Source organism: Macaca nemestrina, chromosome 7, assembly GCF_043159975.1.
Source record: "Macaca nemestrina isolate mMacNem1 chromosome 7, mMacNem.hap1, whole genome shotgun sequence".
Classification (NCBI taxonomy): domain Eukaryota; kingdom Metazoa; phylum Chordata; class Mammalia; order Primates; family Cercopithecidae; genus Macaca; species Macaca nemestrina.
In genome coordinates this window covers 5,223,708-5,243,841 of record NC_092131.1, presented here as the reverse complement: position 1 = coordinate 5,243,841, position 20,134 = coordinate 5,223,708, and the positions used below count along the sequence as shown (strand labels likewise).

The 20,134-nt window shown below is 54.3% G+C and overlaps 1 protein-coding gene and 1 non-coding gene across 5 annotated transcripts in view; both read left to right on the top strand.

Moving 5' to 3' along the window:
- LOC105467653 (tectonin beta-propeller repeat containing 2) overlaps nt 1-20,134 on the top strand; it is a 148,528-nt gene extending 128,394 nt beyond the window's left edge. For 2 of the 4 annotated variants that reach the window (XM_071099548.1, XM_071099550.1), the window contains exons 19-22: nt 9,751-9,892; nt 10,363-10,512; nt 10,901-11,171; nt 19,363-20,134. In XM_071099548.1, the coding sequence (XP_070955649.1) occupies nt 9,751-9,892; nt 10,363-10,512; nt 10,901-11,055 (447 nt within the window). In that variant the 3' untranslated portion in view covers nt 11,056-11,171; nt 19,363-20,134. Of the gene's footprint in view, nt 1-9,750; nt 9,893-10,362; nt 10,513-10,900; nt 11,620-19,362 lie in introns of those variants that run through there. The other 2 variants (XM_071099551.1, XM_071099549.1) reach the window with 2 other exon arrangements.
- Nucleotides 16,915-17,018, top strand: LOC112427642 (U6 spliceosomal RNA). The gene has a single exon (XR_003019341.1). It is a non-coding gene; the product is annotated as a U6 spliceosomal RNA (small nuclear RNA).

Genomic DNA, 20,134 nt, shown 5'->3' with positions numbered 1-20,134 from the left:
AGGAAGCTAAGGTGGGAGGATCGCTTGAGCCCAAGAGGTCGAGGCTGTGGTGACCTGTGATCGCACCGCTGCACTCTACCTTGGGCAGCACAGCAAGGCCCTGTCCCAGAAACAAAAAGCAAGCCTTCTTGCAGGAGCTGGATTTTGAACTTAAAAACAAACAAGCACATACGTTTGCCTGCCATGCACACACACACTTCCTCCCTCCCTTCCTGTCTCCCCTCTCAGCTTACCAAACTTTGTGTATTTTTTTTTTTTTAGCATTTCCAAAGTATTTTAACTCTCAAATTTCTTATTTATTCCATCTTACAAGTTCTATCCTTCATTTCTTTTTCTTTTTCTTTTTTTTTTTTTTCCGGAGACAGAGTCTCACTCTGTCACCCAGACTGGAGTGCAGTGGCACGATCTCCGCTCACTGCAACCTCCGCCTCCCTAGTTCAAGTAATTCTTCTGCCTCAGCCTCTGGAGTAGCTGGGACTAAAGGCGTGTGCCACCATGCCTGGCTAATTTTTGTATTTTTTTAGTAGAGATGGGGTTTCACCATATTGGCCAGGCTGGTCTTGAACTTCTGACCTCGAGATCTGCTGGCCTTTGGCCTCCCAAAGTGCTGGGATTACTGGCGTGAGCCACCACACCCAGCCTCTTTTGCATTTTTATGAAGTTTTTAATATGAATAAGCCAAAATTTTAGACCACCTACTACTTTCTTTTGTTTTTTTAGTAGAGATTAGTTCTCGAGCTCCTGGGCTCAGGCAGTTCTTCTGCCTCAGCCTCCCATAGAGCTGGGATTACAGGTGTAAGCCACTGTGCCCAGACTACTTTTTTTTTTTAAAGAATTTTTTCTTGTTTTTTTTGAAACAGAGTTTCACTCTTGTTGCCCAGGCTGGAGTGCAATGGTGTGATCTCGGCTCACTGCAACCTCTGCCTCCTGGGTCCAAGCGATTCTTCTGCTTCAGTCTCCTGAGTAGCTGGGATTACAGGCACCTGCCACCACACCCAGCTAAATTTGTACATTTTTTAGTAGAGACGGGGTTTCTCCATATTGGTCAGGCTGGTCTCGAACTCCCGACCTCAGGTGATCTGCCTGCCTCAGCCTCCCGAAGTGCTGGGATTACAGGCGTGAGCCACTGCGCCCGGCCTAATTGAAATTTTTATTGAATAATGGTCACTGCATTTGTATTTATAAGAAATCCTGAGTACCCTTTACCCAGTTCACCACAATGGTAACTGCAACACTGTAGTACACTGTCACAAGCAAGGCTCGTCTACTTTTTCTTTTTTCCTAAATTGTGGTAAAGTACACATGAGGTTTACTGTTAGTGACCGTACATTTGCAATGTTGTGCAACCATTGTCACTATGCAGTTTCCAGAACATTCTTTTTTTTTTTTTTTTTTTTTTGAGACGGAGTCTTGCTGTGTCACCCAGGCTGGAGTGCAATGGCCAGATCTCGGCTCACTGCAAGCTCTGCCTCCCGGGTTCACGCCATTCTCCTGCCTCAGCCTCCCGAGTAGCTGGGACTACAGGCACCCGCCACCTCGCCCGGCTAGTTTTTTTTTTTTGTATTTTTTATTAGAGACGGGGTTTCACCGTGTTAGCCAGGATGGTCTCGATCTCCTGACCTCGTGATCCGCCCGTCTCGGCCTCCCAAAGTGCTGGGATTACAGGCTTGAGCCACCGCGCCCGGCCTTTTCTTCTTTTTTGAGATGGAGTTTTGCTGTTGTTGCCCAGGCTGGAGTACAGTGGCACAATCTGGGCTCACTGCAACCTCTGCTTCCCAGGTTCAAGTGATTCTCCTGCCTCACCCTCCCGAGACACTAGGACTACAGGCACGCGCCACCACACCTGGCTAATTTTGTATTTTTAGTAGAGATGGAGTTTCACCATGTTGGCTGAGGCTGGTCTCAAACTCCTAACCTCAAGTGATCTGCCTGCCTCGGCCTCCCAAAGTGCTGGGATTACAGGCATGAGCCACCTCGCCCAGCCTAGTTGCAAAACATTCTTATCCCTCCAGAAAGCCCCTACCAACACGAAGCCACTCCCCATTCCTCCTCCCTCCTCCTCTCTCCCAGCCTCTGGCAGCTGCTCACCTGATTTTTACCTGGGATTTTCCTCTTCTGGATGTTTCATAGAAATGGAATCCTGGCTGGGCGCGGTGGTTCACACCTGTAATCCCAGTACTTTGGGAGACCGAGGCGAGTGGATCACAAGGTCAGGAGTTCAAGACCAGCCTGGCCAAGATGGTGAAACTCTGTCTCTACTAAAAATACAAAAATTAGCCAGGCATGGTGGCAGGCGCCTGTAATCCCAGCTACTCGGGAGGCTGAGGCAGGAGAACCACTTGAACCTGAGAGGCGGAGGTTGCAGTGAGCTGAGATCGCACTGTTGCACTCCAGCCTGGGCAACAAGAGCGAAACTCTGTGTCAAAAAAAAAAAAAAGGAATCCTACATACAGTGTGTGGCCCCAAGTGATGCGTGCTGTCTCTGACAGCCCCTGAGTGTGTCTGGGTTTTGTCTGTTTAAATGAGGGTTTATTCGGCCCCAGACTTCTGGTACAAACCAGAGGACAGCGAGCCACTATTGCACGCAGCACAGCTAACAAACCAGCAGTGCCAGGCTCAGCCGGGAGTTCTTTTGCCTCCAAAGAAAGGCTCAATAAGAATCCACACTAACTTGTGTGGAGGCACTTACATCAGTGCTTTCTGAAAAAAATAAGCAAAAACCAGAAAATCCAGGTGAGAGTTACAAAAAAAAAAAAAAAAAAAAAACATACAGTGAGTTTATAAAATAAATACAGCAAAGGTGTGTTGAGGCCACCAGTGAATCAGGTCACTGTGATGAAAGCCGCGCAGGAGGGCTGTGTGTTAACCCGACGCGGCGCCGCGCTTGCTTACTGTGAGCAAACAGTGGAATTCCCCGCTCCCGAGATCCTGTGCTGCTTCCCACTCCACCACTCTGAGACCGGGATCCTGTGCTGCTTCCCGCTCCACCACTCTGAGACCGGGAGAGACCGGTTTTCTCCAGAGGAAGATGATAAAGTCATTTGCTTTGAGGTCCAGTGATTGTCACTGTTTCTGACCTAATAGAAAATCATCCTTCACTGATGCCCAGCCCTGCTGGTCTTGAAGCCCCTCTCAGGCACCATGTCATAACACCCAGGGTGTGCCCAGAGCCCCATCAGGCAGGGCTAGGACCAGGCCTCTCCATTACCAACCCAGAGAGCAGTCAGCAAAGCAACCCCGAGTTTGCCAACTTTTCAAGCATTTGTTTTTTGCCTATTGAAACCTCGGTGTATCTTAGCAGACACACATTCCTGAGTCACCCGCCATCTGTGGCTTGGGATCATGATTGCCGTGACCACCCGGGGTGCTGAGCGCTGCCCCGGCCTGGGGTCTGCTCTGAAAAGGTCCAGACTCAAGCAGAGCAGCCCACCCCAGGGTCACGTTGCCAGTCCATCAGCAGGCACCATGGGCTCCACCTCCAAAGCCTGTTCTATCGGCCTCTTAGGGCCTGCCTGTACCACCGCCTCCTGGCTTATTTGCACCAGCATCCGGAACAGGGTTCTTGTCTACCTGCCCTTCCCTGCAGCTTGTCCTCACTGCAGCCAGAGGAGTCCTCTGACGACATGCGCTAGTTCACATCTCTCCTCTGTTTTTGTTGTTGTTGAGATAGTTTCACTCTTATTGCCCAGGCTGGAGTGCAATGGCCTGATCTCGGCTCTCTGCAACCTCTGCCTCCCGGGTTCAAGCAATTCTCCTGTCTCAGCCTCCTGAGTTGCTGGAATTAACAGGCGCCTGCCACCACGCCCGACTAATTTTGTGTTTTTAGTAGAGATGGGGTTTCATCATATTGATCAGGCTGGTCTCGAACTCCTGACCTCAGGTGATTGGCCCGCCTGGGCCTCCCAAAGTGCTGGGATTACAGGCCTGAGCCACCGCGCTCGGCCCACATCTCTCCTCTTTTTTTACTTTTATTTTATTTATTATTACAGAGGGTCTTGCTCTGTTGCCTAAGCTAGAGTGCAATGGTGCGAATATGGCTTACTGCAGCCTCAAAATCCTGGGCTCAAGTAATCCTGCCTCAGACGCCTAAGTAACTGGGACTACAGGCACATGCCACCATACCCAGATAATTTTTTAAATTTTGGTAGAGACAAGGTCTTGCTGTTGCCCAGGCTGATCTCAAACTCCTTGGTTCAAGCAATCCTCCCTCCTTGGTCTTCCAAAGTGCTGGGATTACAGGTGTAAGACACCGTGCCCAGCCCTTTCCTCTTTTCACAACCTTCTGGCAGCTTCCCACGTCACTCAGAATGAAATCACACTTTTCCCTCAGCCTGAAGCCTGTCATCAGCCCCAGTGGCCACTCTGGCCTCACCACTGGGCTGCGGCCTCACCACTGGGCTGCAGCCTCCCAGCCTCCTTGTTGCAACCCTGAGCACTTGCCAGGGCTGCCAGGGCCCTTCCCTGGGTGTCAGCAGGACCACTGCCCCTCCACTCCGGGTCAGAGTCAGGGTGTCCCTCTGGCCCTTCTCTCTGTTACGCAGCGTGGCATTGGTTTGTCCGGGTTGTGGCCCACCGTCCCAGTAGGATGGCAGCTCTGGGAGGCAGAAACAAGTGTTTTGTCTGCAGTTGAGTTTCCCCCAAAACCCAGCATGTGTGGGTACTCATTCGTCGAACAGATGATCACATGCCTCCAGTGAGAGGTGTCCAGGAGACAGCTGGTGCGAGAGCTTGGGCCACGTGAGCCGTGCCAGTGGTAGGGGTGGTGTGGCGTACCATGGAAGCCCTTCTAGGAAATAATGGGTAAAGGCATGAGGCAAGATGATATACCCAGTAAGATGTGTGCAGAATGACTTGCTCTTCCTCTTTTTTTTTTTTTTTTTTTTGAGACGGAGTCTCGCTCTGTCGCCCAGGCTGGAGTGCAGTGGCGCGATCTCGGCTCACTGCAAGCTCTGCCTCCCGGGTTCACGCCATTCTCCTGCCTCAGCCTCCCGAGTAGCTGGGACTACAGGCGCCCACAACTGCGCCCGGCTAATTTTTTGTATTTTTAGTAGAGACGGGGTTTCACCGTGGTCTCGATCTCCTGACCTTGTGATCCGCCCGCCTCGGCCTCCCAAAGTGCTGGGATTACAGGCGTAAGCCACCGCGCCCGGCCGCTCTTCCTCTTTTAAAGAGCATTTACTGGTGTCCCATGTGCTTTTCATCAGACTGTTTCTGCTCTACTGCCCTGAGACCTGGCCTCCATCCCTACCCCTTCCTGAAGCCTTCCTGGGCTGTCTGCAGGCCGGCCTCCCCCCTAGAATGAGGGCCCTGCGAGGGAGTGCCAGTCCTCCTTTCCGAGAGAAGCCACCATGCCACGAGCTTCTGTCATGTAAAGTCAGACCCGCACAGTGCAGGTCCTGGTGTCAGGAGTGTGGCAGAGCCAGGGCCAGGGCTCACCTTCTGCTTCTTGGGACGGCCACTGGTCACACAGGTGCACTCAAATCGGGAAGCTCCATCATGCTGTACACTTAGGATTTGTATAGTTTTCAAATGTATATTGTCCTCCAGTAATACAAATTAGAGTTTTTCTTTTTATTGGATAAGAGCAGGTGAGGGGCTGGGGACACAGGATGTTTTCGAGGGAAGCAAGTGGCCAGGGTCCATCCTCCGCACACCTTCTCAGCATTGGGCTGGGCGGGAGCTGGGCAGACGTGGCCTCCTGCAGGGAGCTCGCAGTCAGCACAGGGCCCCTCCCAGAGGCCTGGCAGGCAGTGTGAGTGGGGTTGTGAAGGGTGGGCAGCAGCCTGCCAGGTGAGCAAGGTGTGAGGGGGCATGTGTGCCAGGAAGGGACGACTGGCAAGGCCAGGGTGAGGCTGGGCCCTGCCTGCACTTCCCACCGTATTCTGTTCTAGAGGCTTCTAGTAAAGGCTGTTAATGGGCGGAGGCTCACGTCAGGGGACAGAGCCGGGAGGTGAGAGAGCCAAGGGAGACTGGAAGTTTTACGTTCCAGAGACGTTGCAAGGTGATGGAAAGAAGAGGAAAGGGATGTGGGGTAGCCGTCCTCTGCCTGCTCACGAGCACTCCGCTTGCCACCGTGCTGCTTCCAGCGCCCATCTTTCTCTATCTGGAGACCCCCCGGAGACTCCACTTTGATCCTCGCTGTTCTTGCCCTTCCCCTGAAGTACAGTCGTCTCCTCCTTTCTCCGTCATTCCCATTGTCCCTGACTTACTATTCAAAAGCTAGTGGCTTCAAACGACAGCGCGTCTTAGTGTCTTAGGGTAGGACTGCGGGCAGCGTGTGGTGGGGACCCGGCTCTGCTCTACCACGTCAGGGCTCTGGCCAGTGGGCTGAGTGGCGAGGCCCGGGCTGCTTTTCTGTCTCCTCCACCTGGCCTCCTGAGTGGGGAGGGCTGGAGCCTGGCGGGAGCCTCTCCTCCACACGGCCTGGTGGCCTCAGCAGTCAGGCTTCTTCCCCAGCTGCCCGGCCTCCCCACCCAGCCCTGCTTTGCAGAGTGATCACAGGCCTCTCCCCTTCCCTGGACTCCCTGCATCCCCCTGGAATGGGGGCTTAGCCTAGAGCAGCGCTTCCCCAAATCTGCGCCTCTGAACCCCAGGTCCATGGAACGGAAATGGGTGTGATGTATAGAAAGGGAGTTCCATAGCCCAACAAGTTAAGCTAAGCTCAGAGGGAAGGCAGTGAATATAAATCTCAAACATCTGATCCCAGCACAGCCAGCAGTGGGGACCTGTCTGAGTGCTCTCCAGGTGTTCCCTGGGGACTCGGCCCTGGCACCCCTGCCCTCCTGGACCGCATCCCACTGCATCCCCGCTGGCCGCCCCGCCCCAGCCTCCCTGCTGTCCAGGTGGAGTGGGCAGGGGCTACGGTGACCCTGTGGCACAGGCACGGCTCCCTCGGATCCCTCGGATCTCACCGGCGCATCTGGAGTTCTGCGTGGAAAGTGGCTCAGGCTTCCGGTGCCACTCTGCTTTAAGCTGGCAACCGCTGTCCAGGGTGGTGCCCAGCATTCTGGCCTCTGCCGTCCAACCCTTCCCTCTCTCTGCTCAGTGGCCCTGTGTCCTCCGGGCATCAACCCTAATGCCACCTCCTCGCCTGACCACCCACTGCCAGTTGCTCATTTTATTTTCTGGTGGTGCCTCCAATATCTGAACCTAGCCTGGTGTTTACGTCCAACTGCCTGCTCTGGTGCTACCTGAGAGCCCCGTCCAGCCCGCTCACAACGGCTTCCAAAGCCTGCGCCTGTAATTTGGGCGAATGTGTAGAGTGAGCAACCAAAGGGCTGAGGGAGCAGCGAAGGGAGCCCCTCACTAGGACTCTGTTCTCTCTGTGTCTCTTAAAATAGCTCCCTCGCGGCCGGGCGCGGTGGCTCACACCTGTAACCCCAGCACCTTGGAAGGCCGAGGTGGGTGGATCACTTGAGGTCAGGAGTTCTAGATCAGCCTGGCCAACATGGCAAAACCCTGTCTCTACTAAAAACTACAAAAATTAGCCGGGCGTGGAGGTGGGCACCCGTAATCCCAGCTACTTGGGAGGCTGAGACAGGAGAATCCCTTGAAACCGGGAGGCGGAGGTTGCAGTGAGCCAAGATCATGCCACTGCACTCCAGACAGAGTGAGACTCAAAAAAAAACTAGCTCACTCGCCCCACTGGCAGGCTGAGACCTGCAGTCACTCCAGCTGCACCCTGAGTGAGCTCACACAAGAGAGAACTTTCTGGCCAGGCACGGTGGCTCACGCCTGTAATCTCAGCACTTTGGGAGGCCAAGGCGAATGGCTTACTTGAACCCAGGAGTTCAAGACCAGCCTGGGCAACATGGTGAAACCCGGTGTCTACAACAAAATACAAAAATTAGCCTGGTGTGGTGGTGTGCGCCTGTAGTCCCAGATACTTGGGAAGCTGAGATGGGAGGATCACTCGAGCCGGGGAGATAGAGGTTGCTGTGAGCCGGGATTGCGCCAGGGCACTCCAGTCTGGGTGACAGAGTGAGACCCTGTCTTAAAAAAATTTTTTTTAAAGAGAACGTTCTGACAGCCAGAGTCAGGTGGGGGCAGGAGGGAGGGGGTGGCCCTGTGCCTGTCAGTGTTTCAGCCGTGGAGTTGCGACCAAGTCTGGGCGTGCTTGGGATTTATATTCACCGCCATCCCTCAGCTTAGCTTAACTTGTTGGTCTATGGAACCCCCTTTCTATACATCACACCCATTTCTATTCCATGGACCTGGGGTTCAGAGGTGCAGATTTAGGGAAAAGCTGCTCTAGGCTAAGCCCCCATTCCAGGGGGATGCAGGGAGTCCAGGGAAGGGAGGGGAGAGGCCTGTGATCACTCGGCAAAATAGGGCTGGGTGGGGAGGCCGGGCAGCTGGGGAAGAAACCTGCCATGTCTGGGAGGACCGGTTGGTCCTCAGAGGACCTGGCAGCAGCAAAGGCAGACACTGGCCCAGGCGGTGGTGATCGGTGGTGATGTGCCCACAAGAGCGGCCACCACCCCATCCTCCTCGCTGTCCTGTTTCTCCATCCTCCATGTCCTGATCCACTGGGGCTGAGGCGTGAGACTTGGTGCCCACGGGAGGCATTTCATACATGTGTTCACCAGCCCACAGTTAGGGGCCCCTGCCCAGAGCAGCCGGTGGGTGAGGATGCGGGCAGCCTGGAGAGGGCACCTCAATCGGGGAGGCGCAGGCGGAGGGAGGTCCCGGTGCCCGAGGGCCCTGAGAGTGTCTGGACCCGGCAAGTGTGTGACACGGGCACTATGACAGGAGCACTGTGTGGCCAGAGTGTGGCACAGGGCATCCAGTGTGATTGTATTCCCGGCAACCCTGAGCACAAAGCAAGGAGCAGGAGATGTGTGGCGACAGCAAGGGACCCGCCAGTTTCCACTGGGTGGCCCACTCAGGGTCCCATGGAGGCTGACCAAGAGGGCAGGGACCCAAGACCACAGATGTAGCAGGGAAGACTGTGGGTTCCAGAAAAGCAGGCAGCGCCAGGCAGTGGAAGACAGCCAGCCCCTTGGGGCTCAGGTCACCCCCCGGCACTGCTGGTGACCAGTGGCCCAGGTCCTCCAGACAGTGCTGTGCTTGCTGGCACGGAGGCCTGGTCCAACCGAGGGGTGGGCAGCCCTGGGGCAACCTGGAGCTGCCAGTGGACAGCAGACAGGACACTGAAGGGACTTCCTTCTGTCCTGTGAAGAGCAGACAAAGAACCAGAGATGCTGAGCGTGGACAGAGGCTGCCCAAGGACCAGGGCAGGGCGGCAGTCTTGTGCCACGACCTGGGCAACAGGGACGTTGCCTGCCCGGCAGCACATTCGGGAGGATGGCTATGCCTAGAGGAGAGGGGCGTCAGCTGAGCCAGGATGGTGAGGGCGGCACAGGCAGGTGGCAGGGGCTCCTGGGCTGGCGTTACTGTTTCTCACAGTGCCCACCACGGTCCTTCACAGCCAGGTCCGCCGTGCCTCTCCTCTCGTTCCTCCACTCTCTGTTCACCTGGGCCATCCCTGCCCTTCTTGGTCTCCTGCTGGAGTCCATGCTGGTATCTGCTGGGCTGTCCCTCAGTCTGGCCCACCTGACACTCTGGAGACAAGTGACTGTCTCCCCTGTGAGACTGGCACCGGGGGCAGGACATGGCCTCTCTGCCTCCTGCGGGGCCCACCCTGGCTGCTGCATGCTGCCACTAACATGTCCCCAGTTCTGGAAGCCTCCTGTCCCTCCTCTTGTCACCCAACTCCTGCCTTCCCTGAAAGTCCCTTCCCGATTCCAGCCTGCCGGGGTCAACTTGGTCAGCGTCCATTCCAGCCCCAACGACCAGATGCTGTGGGTGCTTGACAGCAGGTGGAACGTGCACGTGCGGACCGGGATCACCGAGGAGATGCCTGTCGGGACCGCCTGGGAGCACGTGCCAGGTAGGAGCCCGCAGACAGGGCCTGCGGTGCTGGCCAGCCGGGTCTGCCATCACTGGGGACTGCTGGGCACTCCCTCCAGGCTACTGTCTGTGACGCAGCCTGGTCCCCACCACACCGCAGCCTTTGTGCTGGGGCTGTGCTGTTGCCGCTGCTTCCCGGACCGGGGGACAAGCCTCCAGTCATGTTCCTTGTTGGGGGAACCCAGGCCGTCCTGCTGGTGCTTTCGTGGGAGGGTGGTTTGCACACTGCCCAGGCTCTTCTGTCCTTTGACTTCTGGCTTTTGGTGGCTTTGCTGGCCCTGCCAACTGGGTGTCCTTTCCCTCGGCTCCTGCCCCAAGCCCAGCCCAGCATGGGCACTCCATCCCTGCAGGGACCCTGGTGGAGGAGGGCAGCGTCACAAGATGGGCTCGGGAAGCAGTGGCCCATCCCGTCCACGGCAGGGGCTCAGGAGGGGCCCTGTCTGCCCACAGGGTTGCAGGCCTGCCAGCTGGCGCTGAGCACCAGGACCGTGTGGGCCCGCTGTCCAAACGGAGACCTCGCCCGGCGGTATGGCATCACAGACAAGAACCCCGCCGGAGACTACTGGAAGAAAATTCCCGGCAATGTGTCATGTTTCACAGGCAGGTGCCAGGGGCCGTGGGCTCAAGGCTGTTGTTCCCTTGGGGTTCCCAGGGCTCCTGTGGACCATGTCGGGGGGCTCTCAAAGAAGCTGCCCCCACTGGGCTCCACTCTCCCAAAGCAAGAACTGAGGGCAAAGCAGGAGTGTGTCCCAAGGAGGGAAGGGGCTGGACACCTGGGCTCTGCCAGAGTCTCCTGGGCAAGGACAGGGTGCTGTTGACATCCACTTACAGCTGAAGGTACGAAGTTCACATGGAGATGGTGGCTTGTCCAGGGTCCCCCACCTAGAATGCAGCAAGCCCAGACCTGCGCCCAAGCTCCCAGTGCCATCTGTGCCCACTCCACAGTCTGTGTGATTGACAAGTACGTGATTGGCTCTTGTCCCTGCAGTGACTGCGTCAGATGAGCTGTGGGCTGTGGGCCCGCCCGGCTACCTCCTCCGACGGCTGACAAAGACGTTCAGCCACTCGCATGGCACCCAGAAGAGCAGCCAGGCCGCCATGCCCCACCCTGAGGATCTGGAGGACGAGTGGGAGGTCATCTGAAGGAGCCCTGGCAGAGTCACGCGGAGGGGCCAGGCATCCGTGGTGGGCACAGTGGCTTCGGTGTCACTCCCTGGTGGACGTGCTGCCTCGACACTTGTCCAGACACCTCTGGCCAGGTTGGACCTGCACACTTACTTTCATCTATGTTGGTTTCTGTCTCGTTCCAGAACCCACAGCCTCCACCCGTGGCTGGCGCAATTGCTGCAGCAGTGGAGTTCAGGACAGTGGCGACTGCCCGGCTGCATGCTCTCCGATTACCCGCGTGCTGCCGTCCTGGTCTCATCCACAGATAGCTCCAGCTTTTGTTGCTGGGAGTGGTCTCCGGAGGCCTCCCAGAGCCAAGGGCAGCCGGGCAGCTGGTTTGGCCCAGGGCCTCTTTCCACCTGAGTAGCCCCAGGGCCAGGTGGAGCCAAAGGTCAGCTCTCTGCAGCGCAGGATGTGCTCGGTGATGACTTCGTCCCATCACAGGGGGTGTCCCCCCAGAGACAAAGCTGCAGAGCACATTCCACGCCAGACACTCTGGCCAGGAAGCCGAGGCTGGGCCTGAGAGGAGAGCACTGGCCATGCCACACGCACATGCACACCATACCACACAACACACCTCACCTCACCTCACCTCACCACACCTCACCTCACCTCACAACACACACCACACAACACATACCACGCCACACCACACCTCACACCACACACCACACCACACTTCACACCACAGAACATATCACACCTCACCTCACCACACAACATACCACACAACACACACCACACCACACCTCACCTCACCACACAACATACCACACCACACCACACCACACCTCACCTCACCTCACAACACACACCACACAACACATACCACGCCACACCACACCTCACACCACACACCACACCACACTTCACACCACAGAACATATCACACCTCACCTCACCACACAACATACCACACAACACACACCACACCACACCTCACCTCACCACACAACACACACCACACAACACATACCACGCCACACCACACCTCACCTCACACCACAGAACACACCACACTTCACCTCACCACACAACACACCACACCACACCTCACACCACACACCACACCACACTTCACACCACAGATCACACTTCACCTCACCACACAACATACCACACAACACACACCACACCACACCTCACCTCACCACACAACACACCTCACCTCACCATACCTCACCACACAACACACCACACCACACCACACCTCACACCACACACCACACCACACTTCACACCACAGAACATATCACACCTCACCTCACCACACAACATACCACACAACACACACCACACCACACCTCACCTCACCACACAACATACCACACAACACACACCATACCACACCTCACCTCACCACACAACACACACCACACAACACATACCACGCCACACCACACCTCACCTCACACCACAGAACACACCACACTTCACCTCACCACACAACACACACCACACCTCACACCACACACCACACCACACTTCACACCACAGATCACACTTCACCTCACCACACAACATACCACACAACACACACCACACCACACCTCACCTCACCACACAACACACCTCACCTCACCATACCTCACCACACAACACACCACACCACACCACACCTCACACCACACACCACACCACACTTCACACCACAGAACATATCACACCTCACCTCACCACACAACATACCACACCACACAACACACACACCACCACACCACACCACACCTCACCTCACAACACACACCACACAACACACACACCACACCACACCTCACCTCACCTCACACCACAGAACACACCACACTTCACCTCACCACACAACACACCACACAACACACACACCACACCTCATACCACACACCACACCACACTTCACACCACAGAACATACCACACCTCACCTCACCACACAACATACCACACAACACACACCACACCACACCTCACCTCACCACACAACACACACCACACAACACACCTCTCCACACACCATACCGCACCTCACCACACAACACACCTCACCTCACCACACAACACACACCACACAACGCACCTCACCACACAACACACCACACCTCATCTCACCACACACCACACCTCACCACACAACACACCACACCACCTCACATACCACACACCTCACCTCACAACACACACACCACACCTCACCACACCACACAATACACCACACCACACACCACACCTCACCACACCACACCACACCTCACCACACCACACCACACACCTCACCACACAACACACCACACCACACCTCACACCACAGAACACACCACACTGCACAACACACCACACCTCACCTCACAACACACACACCACACCTCACCACACCACACACACACCACACAACACACCACACCTCACACCTCACAACACACACACCACATCTCACCACACCTCACATCACACCTCACCTCACAACACACACACCACACCTCACCACACCACACCTCACCTCACAACACACACCACACCACACCTCACATCACACAACACACCACAGCAAACCACACAACATACCACACCTCACCACACCTCACAACACACACACCTCACCACACAACACACCACACCTCACCACACAACACACCACACCTCACCACACCTCACCCCACACCACACCTCACCACACAGCACACCACACCTCACCACACCTCACCACACAGCACACCTCACCACACACTACACCTCACCACACACCACACCTCACTACACCTCACCTCACACCACACACCACACCTCTCACCACATACACCACACCTCACCGCACCTCACATCTCACAACACAACACACCTCACCACATACCACACACCTCATACCTCACAACACACCACACCACACAACACACCTCACCACACCTCACACCTCACCTCACACCACACCTCACCACACACCTCACCACACCACACCTCACACCTCACCACACCACACCTCACCATACCACATCACACCTCACCACACCACATCACACCACACCACACCTCACCACACTACACCTCACCATACCACATCACACCTCACCACACCAGATCACACCTCACCACACCACATCACACCACACCACACCACACCTCACCACACCACACCTCACCACATCACATCACATCACACCACATCACATCACATCACACCACACCACACCTCACCACACCTCACCTCACCACACCACACCTCACACCACACCACACCACACCACATTTCACCTCGCTGCCCGTACACGACGCAGGCTGCCCACCTCCTGGAGAGCACATTTCAGCTGAAACAGTAAAGCCTGATGGGTGCAAATGGAACCTGGACGTGTGCATGTGTGTCCCAGGCAGGGACGGCACAGGAGGGTGCATGGGGCGTGGGGAGCTGAGCCAGGGTCGCTCACTCAGAAATGTCTTTGGAATGGTATTTAACTAATGCTGCTGGCAGACATCCTAAAACCAGATGCATCCTCAGAAGATGAGTCTACTAATTATTGCCTTTTTTGTTTGTTGTATTACAAACCTGCATAAAATACCTCATTTCAAATCAAATCTTACCAATTTAGAAGAGAGATGTATTTTCCGAAAATAGTGGAAGGCCTTTGTTCCTTCCCGGGTTTGTCCTGAGCCTGCACTGTCCTCGCCTGCAGCCTCGGAGGGACGGGCATCCCCACACAGACTTGACTGGCAGGGCGGGCCCGGGACCTGCGGGCTGGCTCCGAGTGGCAGCGCATGCCTGCTGCAGAGTATGGGTTGACACTCGACAAGTTGAAATCAGTGCCTCTATGGATGGCTGCCCCTTCAGACAATGGGCAGTGCCCACCCCGCCCACTGGCATCTGCGTGGGAGGGTTAGGCCGCCCTACCACACATCCCGCCCCCTCCCGGAGGCAGCTGCAGGACAGGACACCAGGCTAGCTGCTTTTTTTAGACTGCCTCTGGCCCAGGCCCAGTCCTCGGTGTCAGGGAGCCCCCAGGCCACAGGTGGAGGGTGATAAATTATGTTCCCTGACAGGACCCAGCCAGCTACATAGGTGGAGGTTTTCCATGTCCAAATGAGGTCAAGATGCCGAAATCCCAGATCTGACTTCTCACTTCCCTTTTCTAGAACCTTTTGTAAAAGTTGGTGGCAGCAGAGGCAGCCCCAGGCCGGGCTGCACCTCTCTGTGTCTGTTGTGCCTTGCCCGGCGCCTCACGGATGGCAAAGCTCTCCTCACCCACGGGACTGTAGTGCAATTAAACCCGCGTCTAGGTGATGCTTTTAAACTTGTAGCTTCGTGCTTTGTACAGTTTTCTTTCTGGTTTTAATTTTTAGTTGTGCTTTGAGTCAGTGCAATAAACTAGACTTTTTCCAAACCTGGTCGAGTGTGCTGCCTGAGCTGTGAGAAGTGCCCTCAGCCAACGCTCATGAGGGCAGTGCAAGGGAGAACCTGCCAGCCCAGCACCACCGCAGGCAGAGTGCGTCAGCAGACCTGTCCCGGCATGGCTGGTGTTGAAATACACACCGGTTTGCCCAAGTGGCTGTTACGGGGGAATGGCCACTCCAGAGCTGGCTGCCCCCCATGGTAGCCTCTGAGGAGGATGCTGTGGGGTGAGGTCCAGGGCTGCCTCCTCATGGAGCTGTGGGCAGGCATTGGAGGGGTTCAAGCCCCTGGTTCTACATCTCCAGCCAGCAAACGAAACCATATCACAGAAGTGCCCTGCTGGAAACTAGCACACGCAAAAGATGACGCCCAGAACAGCAGCAGGACACACCATGTACCAGGAAATGACCTCAGCAAGAAACCTCAGGCCATGTGAAGAGCGGCAAAGCTTTCCAGAAGGCATAAAAGGAAACTTGAATAAAGGAAGATCTGTTCCACATTCCTGGATGGAGGACTACACACATTATGGAAAGACCTCATTCTTTCCAAAGGAATTTATAGGTGTAGCTTGATTTCACTTCCAATCCCCACTGGGATTGTTTTGTTGGGGCAGGCAGGGAGGAATCATGTTAGTGCCCACAAATGCCCATGACTGTGGCCAATGTGCTGCTCACCAGAGCCCTGCAAGGTGAAGTCTCATTAGCCCCTGGAGACTCAGAGAGGTTAGGTAGCTTGCTCAAGCTCACCCAGCACTGAGACTGGAAGCCAGCTCTGTAGAACTGCAGACCCTGTGCTGTTTGATGCCTCCTCACTGTTCCCTGTCACTCCTGGGAAGAAGAAACGGGTGAGAACTGCTAAGTGATGACAGGTGGAGCCGCAGCAGGGGCCACTCTATCGAATGGCAGGGCCCAGACCCTCGGAGGGCCAGGCAGCAGCCTAGCGAGGCCCACAGGGAGGAAGCAGAATGGAGGGGGCATCTCAGATGCGTTTAAGGAACGGCGGGGGGTGGGGGAGGTGTCACAACTAATGTGGCCACTGCTTCATTCTCTGGACAAAATAATATTAAATGGATTAAAGAATCTAAAACTAGTGGGGAAACTGATTTCTGGATGGCAAAGGCTTTCTAAACTCAAAAGTGATGGGACAAGCCACAGAGGAAAATAAGTATGTAGATTTGATTTCTCCAAAATGTAGAAATGCTGCTGGGCACAGTGACATGCACTTGTAGTCCCAGCTACTTGGGAGGCCAAGGCAGGAGGATTGCTTGAGCCCAGGAGTTTGAGACTGCAATGAACTATGATCACACCACTGTACTCCAGCCTTGGCGACAGAGCAAGACCTTGTTTCTCAAAAATAAATAAATAGAAGGAAATAAATGTAAAAATGCTGCAAATTAAAAACCTCAAAGAAGGGGAATAATTGCAACAAACGGGAATTGATGTTGAATATTTACCTTAAAAACTTATACAAACAATACTAGGAGTGCGCCCTTCGCCAGCACATATACAAAAATCGTAATGATACAGAGGTTAGCGTGGCCCCTGCGTAAGGATGACTCGCAAATTTGTGAAGCGTTCCATAAATATATGTATTAACTAAAAACCAATAGGAGGAGCACTTCAAGTCGAGTCTAAGGGCCCTTCACAGAAGCAGAAGGAACACTGGTCCAAACCCCCAGCACCCCAGAAGGAGAGGTGAGATGGGAGCAGCCTGGGAGCCCCCCATTGGCGCCGTCCTGCTGGGAAAGCCAGTCCTAAGAACAAGTCCTAAGTCAAGGAAAACAGTATAGCCTGTTTATAATTCGGAAGCACTTAAAACAGCCTGGCATTTGGGAACAGCCCTGTTAACGGGAGCAAATTTCCCTCATGAAATAGCCTGCAGCTGTTAAGAAGCATGTGTGTGCAGGAAGCGGCCGTGCAGGACCTCACTGCGCCAGTGTGAAGTTCCCGGGCTTGGTCGTGAAAACGTGGTTCCGTAGGAAATCAGAGGGAGAAAGGGAGAGAAGGGGGAGGGAGACAACCCTAAACGTTGGAGGGTATTTGTTGTAAGCTTCAAACTTTCGGCAGGTTTGAAATGTTTCATAACTCCAGGGAGGAGGAGGAGGGGCGAAAAGAAACAAGTTCTCCACTTGTGATGAGCAGCTAGTCACAGTGGTTGCCTGGAGTATATGCCTTTTTGTATCCTTTGAATTTCCAGTCATGTAAATATATTATTTATTCCAAAAATAAATCAGATTTACATTTTAAAAATTCAGTTGTCTCTAACTACTCTTTGTTATCAAGGCTGGTTGAGTCAAATATCACAAAATAGACACCAATGACTTCTTAAAAATAATATTTACGGCCCGGCCGGCCGCAGTGGCTCACGCCTGTAATCCCAGCACTTTGGGAGGCCGAGGCGGGCGAGGTCAGGAGATCGAGACCATCCTGGCTAAGAAGGTGAAAACCCGGTCTCTACTAAAAATACAAAAAATTAGCCGGGCGTGGTGGCAGGCACCTGTAGTCCCAGCTACTTGGGAGGCTGAGGTAGGAGAATGGCGTGAACCCAGGAGGCGGAGCTTGCAGTGAGCCGAGATCGCGCCGCTGCACTCCAGCCTGGGCGACTGAGCGAGACTCCATCAAAAAAAAAATAATCATATGTACAAAGTACAGTGGGGGAAATGCTTATACTACAGTAAGGTTAAAAAATACTAAATTGTATAACTGATCTGGTTTCATACATATATAAATATGCACAGAAAAAAAATGTAATATATATGTGCATAGAAAGACCTGGAAGAAACATACCCCAGAATGCTAGCAGTGCTTGTATGCGTGCAGATGACGCAGTCAGTTGGCACCTTTACTTGTACCGTGAGTGCTTAGGGGCCCCGCCTCCGGGAACCATGTGGGGTGGTGGGGTGCTTGAGACAGTGTTTCCCTGGCAGGGCCCTGCCACACCGTGGCCTGGACCTCTCTACTCAATCCCCAGTGTTCCACAGTGAGCATGAATTTTATAAGCAGAAAGAAATTACTTTCAAGAGCCAGGCGCGGTGGCTCACACCTGTAACCCCAGCCCTTTGGGAGGCTGAGGTGGGCGAATCACAAGGTAAGGAGTTTGAGACATGCCTGGCTAACATGCTGAAACCAAGCCTCTGCTAAAAACAAAAATTAGCTGGGCGTGGTGGCAGGCACCTGTAATCCCAGCTACTCAGGAGGCTGAGGCAAGAGAATCGCTTGAACCCGGGAGGCAGAGGTTGCAGTGAGCTGAGACCACACCATTGCACTCCAGCCTGGATGACAGAGAGAGACGACATCTCAAAAATTAAATAAATAAATAAATAAACAAATAAATAAACTTTTAAGAATCACCAATAGAAATCTGTCTTTCCCTCCATCTTTTTTTTGTTTGTTTCTTTTTTGAGACAGAGTGTTGCTCAGTCGCCCAGGCTGGAGTGCAATGGCGCAATCTTGGCTCACTGCAACCTCCGCCTCCTGGGTTCAAGCAATTCTCCTGCCTCAGCCTCCTGAGTAGCTAGGAGTACAGGTACATGCCACCATGCCTGGCTAATTTTTGTATTTTTAGTAGAGACGGGTTTTCACTATGTTGGTCAGGCTGGTCTCAAACTCCTGACCTCGTGATCCACCCGCCTTGGCCTCCCAAAGTGCTGGAATTACAGGCGTGAGCCACTGTGCCCGGCCTTTCCCTCCATCTTGATTGCAGTGGTGATTACACACGTAGACATTCATCAGAACTCATCAAAGTATACACTTAAGACTGTGCATTTTATTACATGTAAGTAACACCTCAATCTGAAAAGTATCAGGGCAAAACCACACGCTGCAGAGTGGCAGGGCTCCTCCAGCAGTTACTTACTTCCCTTGAAACAGCAGCTCAAACATGGAGTAGTCTTCTGTGACTAAACTTCTTTTCCCTCCTCCTAACTTCCAGGAAGATCCTTGTTCTGAATAGGATTTGAGGTAATTTAACCGCTCTCAATACGGAATTTTAAAGTTGGTGAAGAAGTCGACGGAAGGGGAAGTCACAGTAGGAAAATCAAGGTACTATCGGGATGAAGTCAGCACGCAGAGCAAGCCCAGCAAGGCCCAGGCACCAGAAGGCCTTAGTCCCTGCCCACCTTAGTCCCTGCCCACCTTGCCCAGGCCAGCCAGACAACACGGACTGCCCTAGAAGGTCACCTCAGGGAGATGGGGGTGGTCTCTCACTGCTGGATATTGATGAGCCAGGAGGGCTAAGCCTTCACTATCCTCCCTAACAGACATTTGGGGTGCAGAAATGCTGATCCCTGAATAGAGTTGGGATTCAGGGTCCTTGGGAACACTGGGCACCTGGTGGGTGGGTGGAGGGGCAGGACTGGCTGCAGCTATGTTCCCTTAGAAACAGACTGGTGGAATTAATGAACTAAATAAATGAACCAAGGTGCTTTGCCCCCCCCAAAAAGTGAGTTTTTTTCTGCATGGAGCGACTGCCTTTGGGAAGCCACCAAGGCCACCTGCCAACAGGCAAAAGCTGTGCTGCTGTCTGCCTGGCTGCCTCCAGCCCTCCCAGTCCTGCAAGCTCATGGCCAGGACGATAAGGATGACAGGGGGTAACACCATGGTCCTCGCTGCCCTTCCTGGGGCAGGAGGGCCCAGAAGGCTGATAAGCCAAACCCAGGGCCGCCCTCGGCTGCTTATCTGCCCAGCACCTTTCCTCTAGGTCC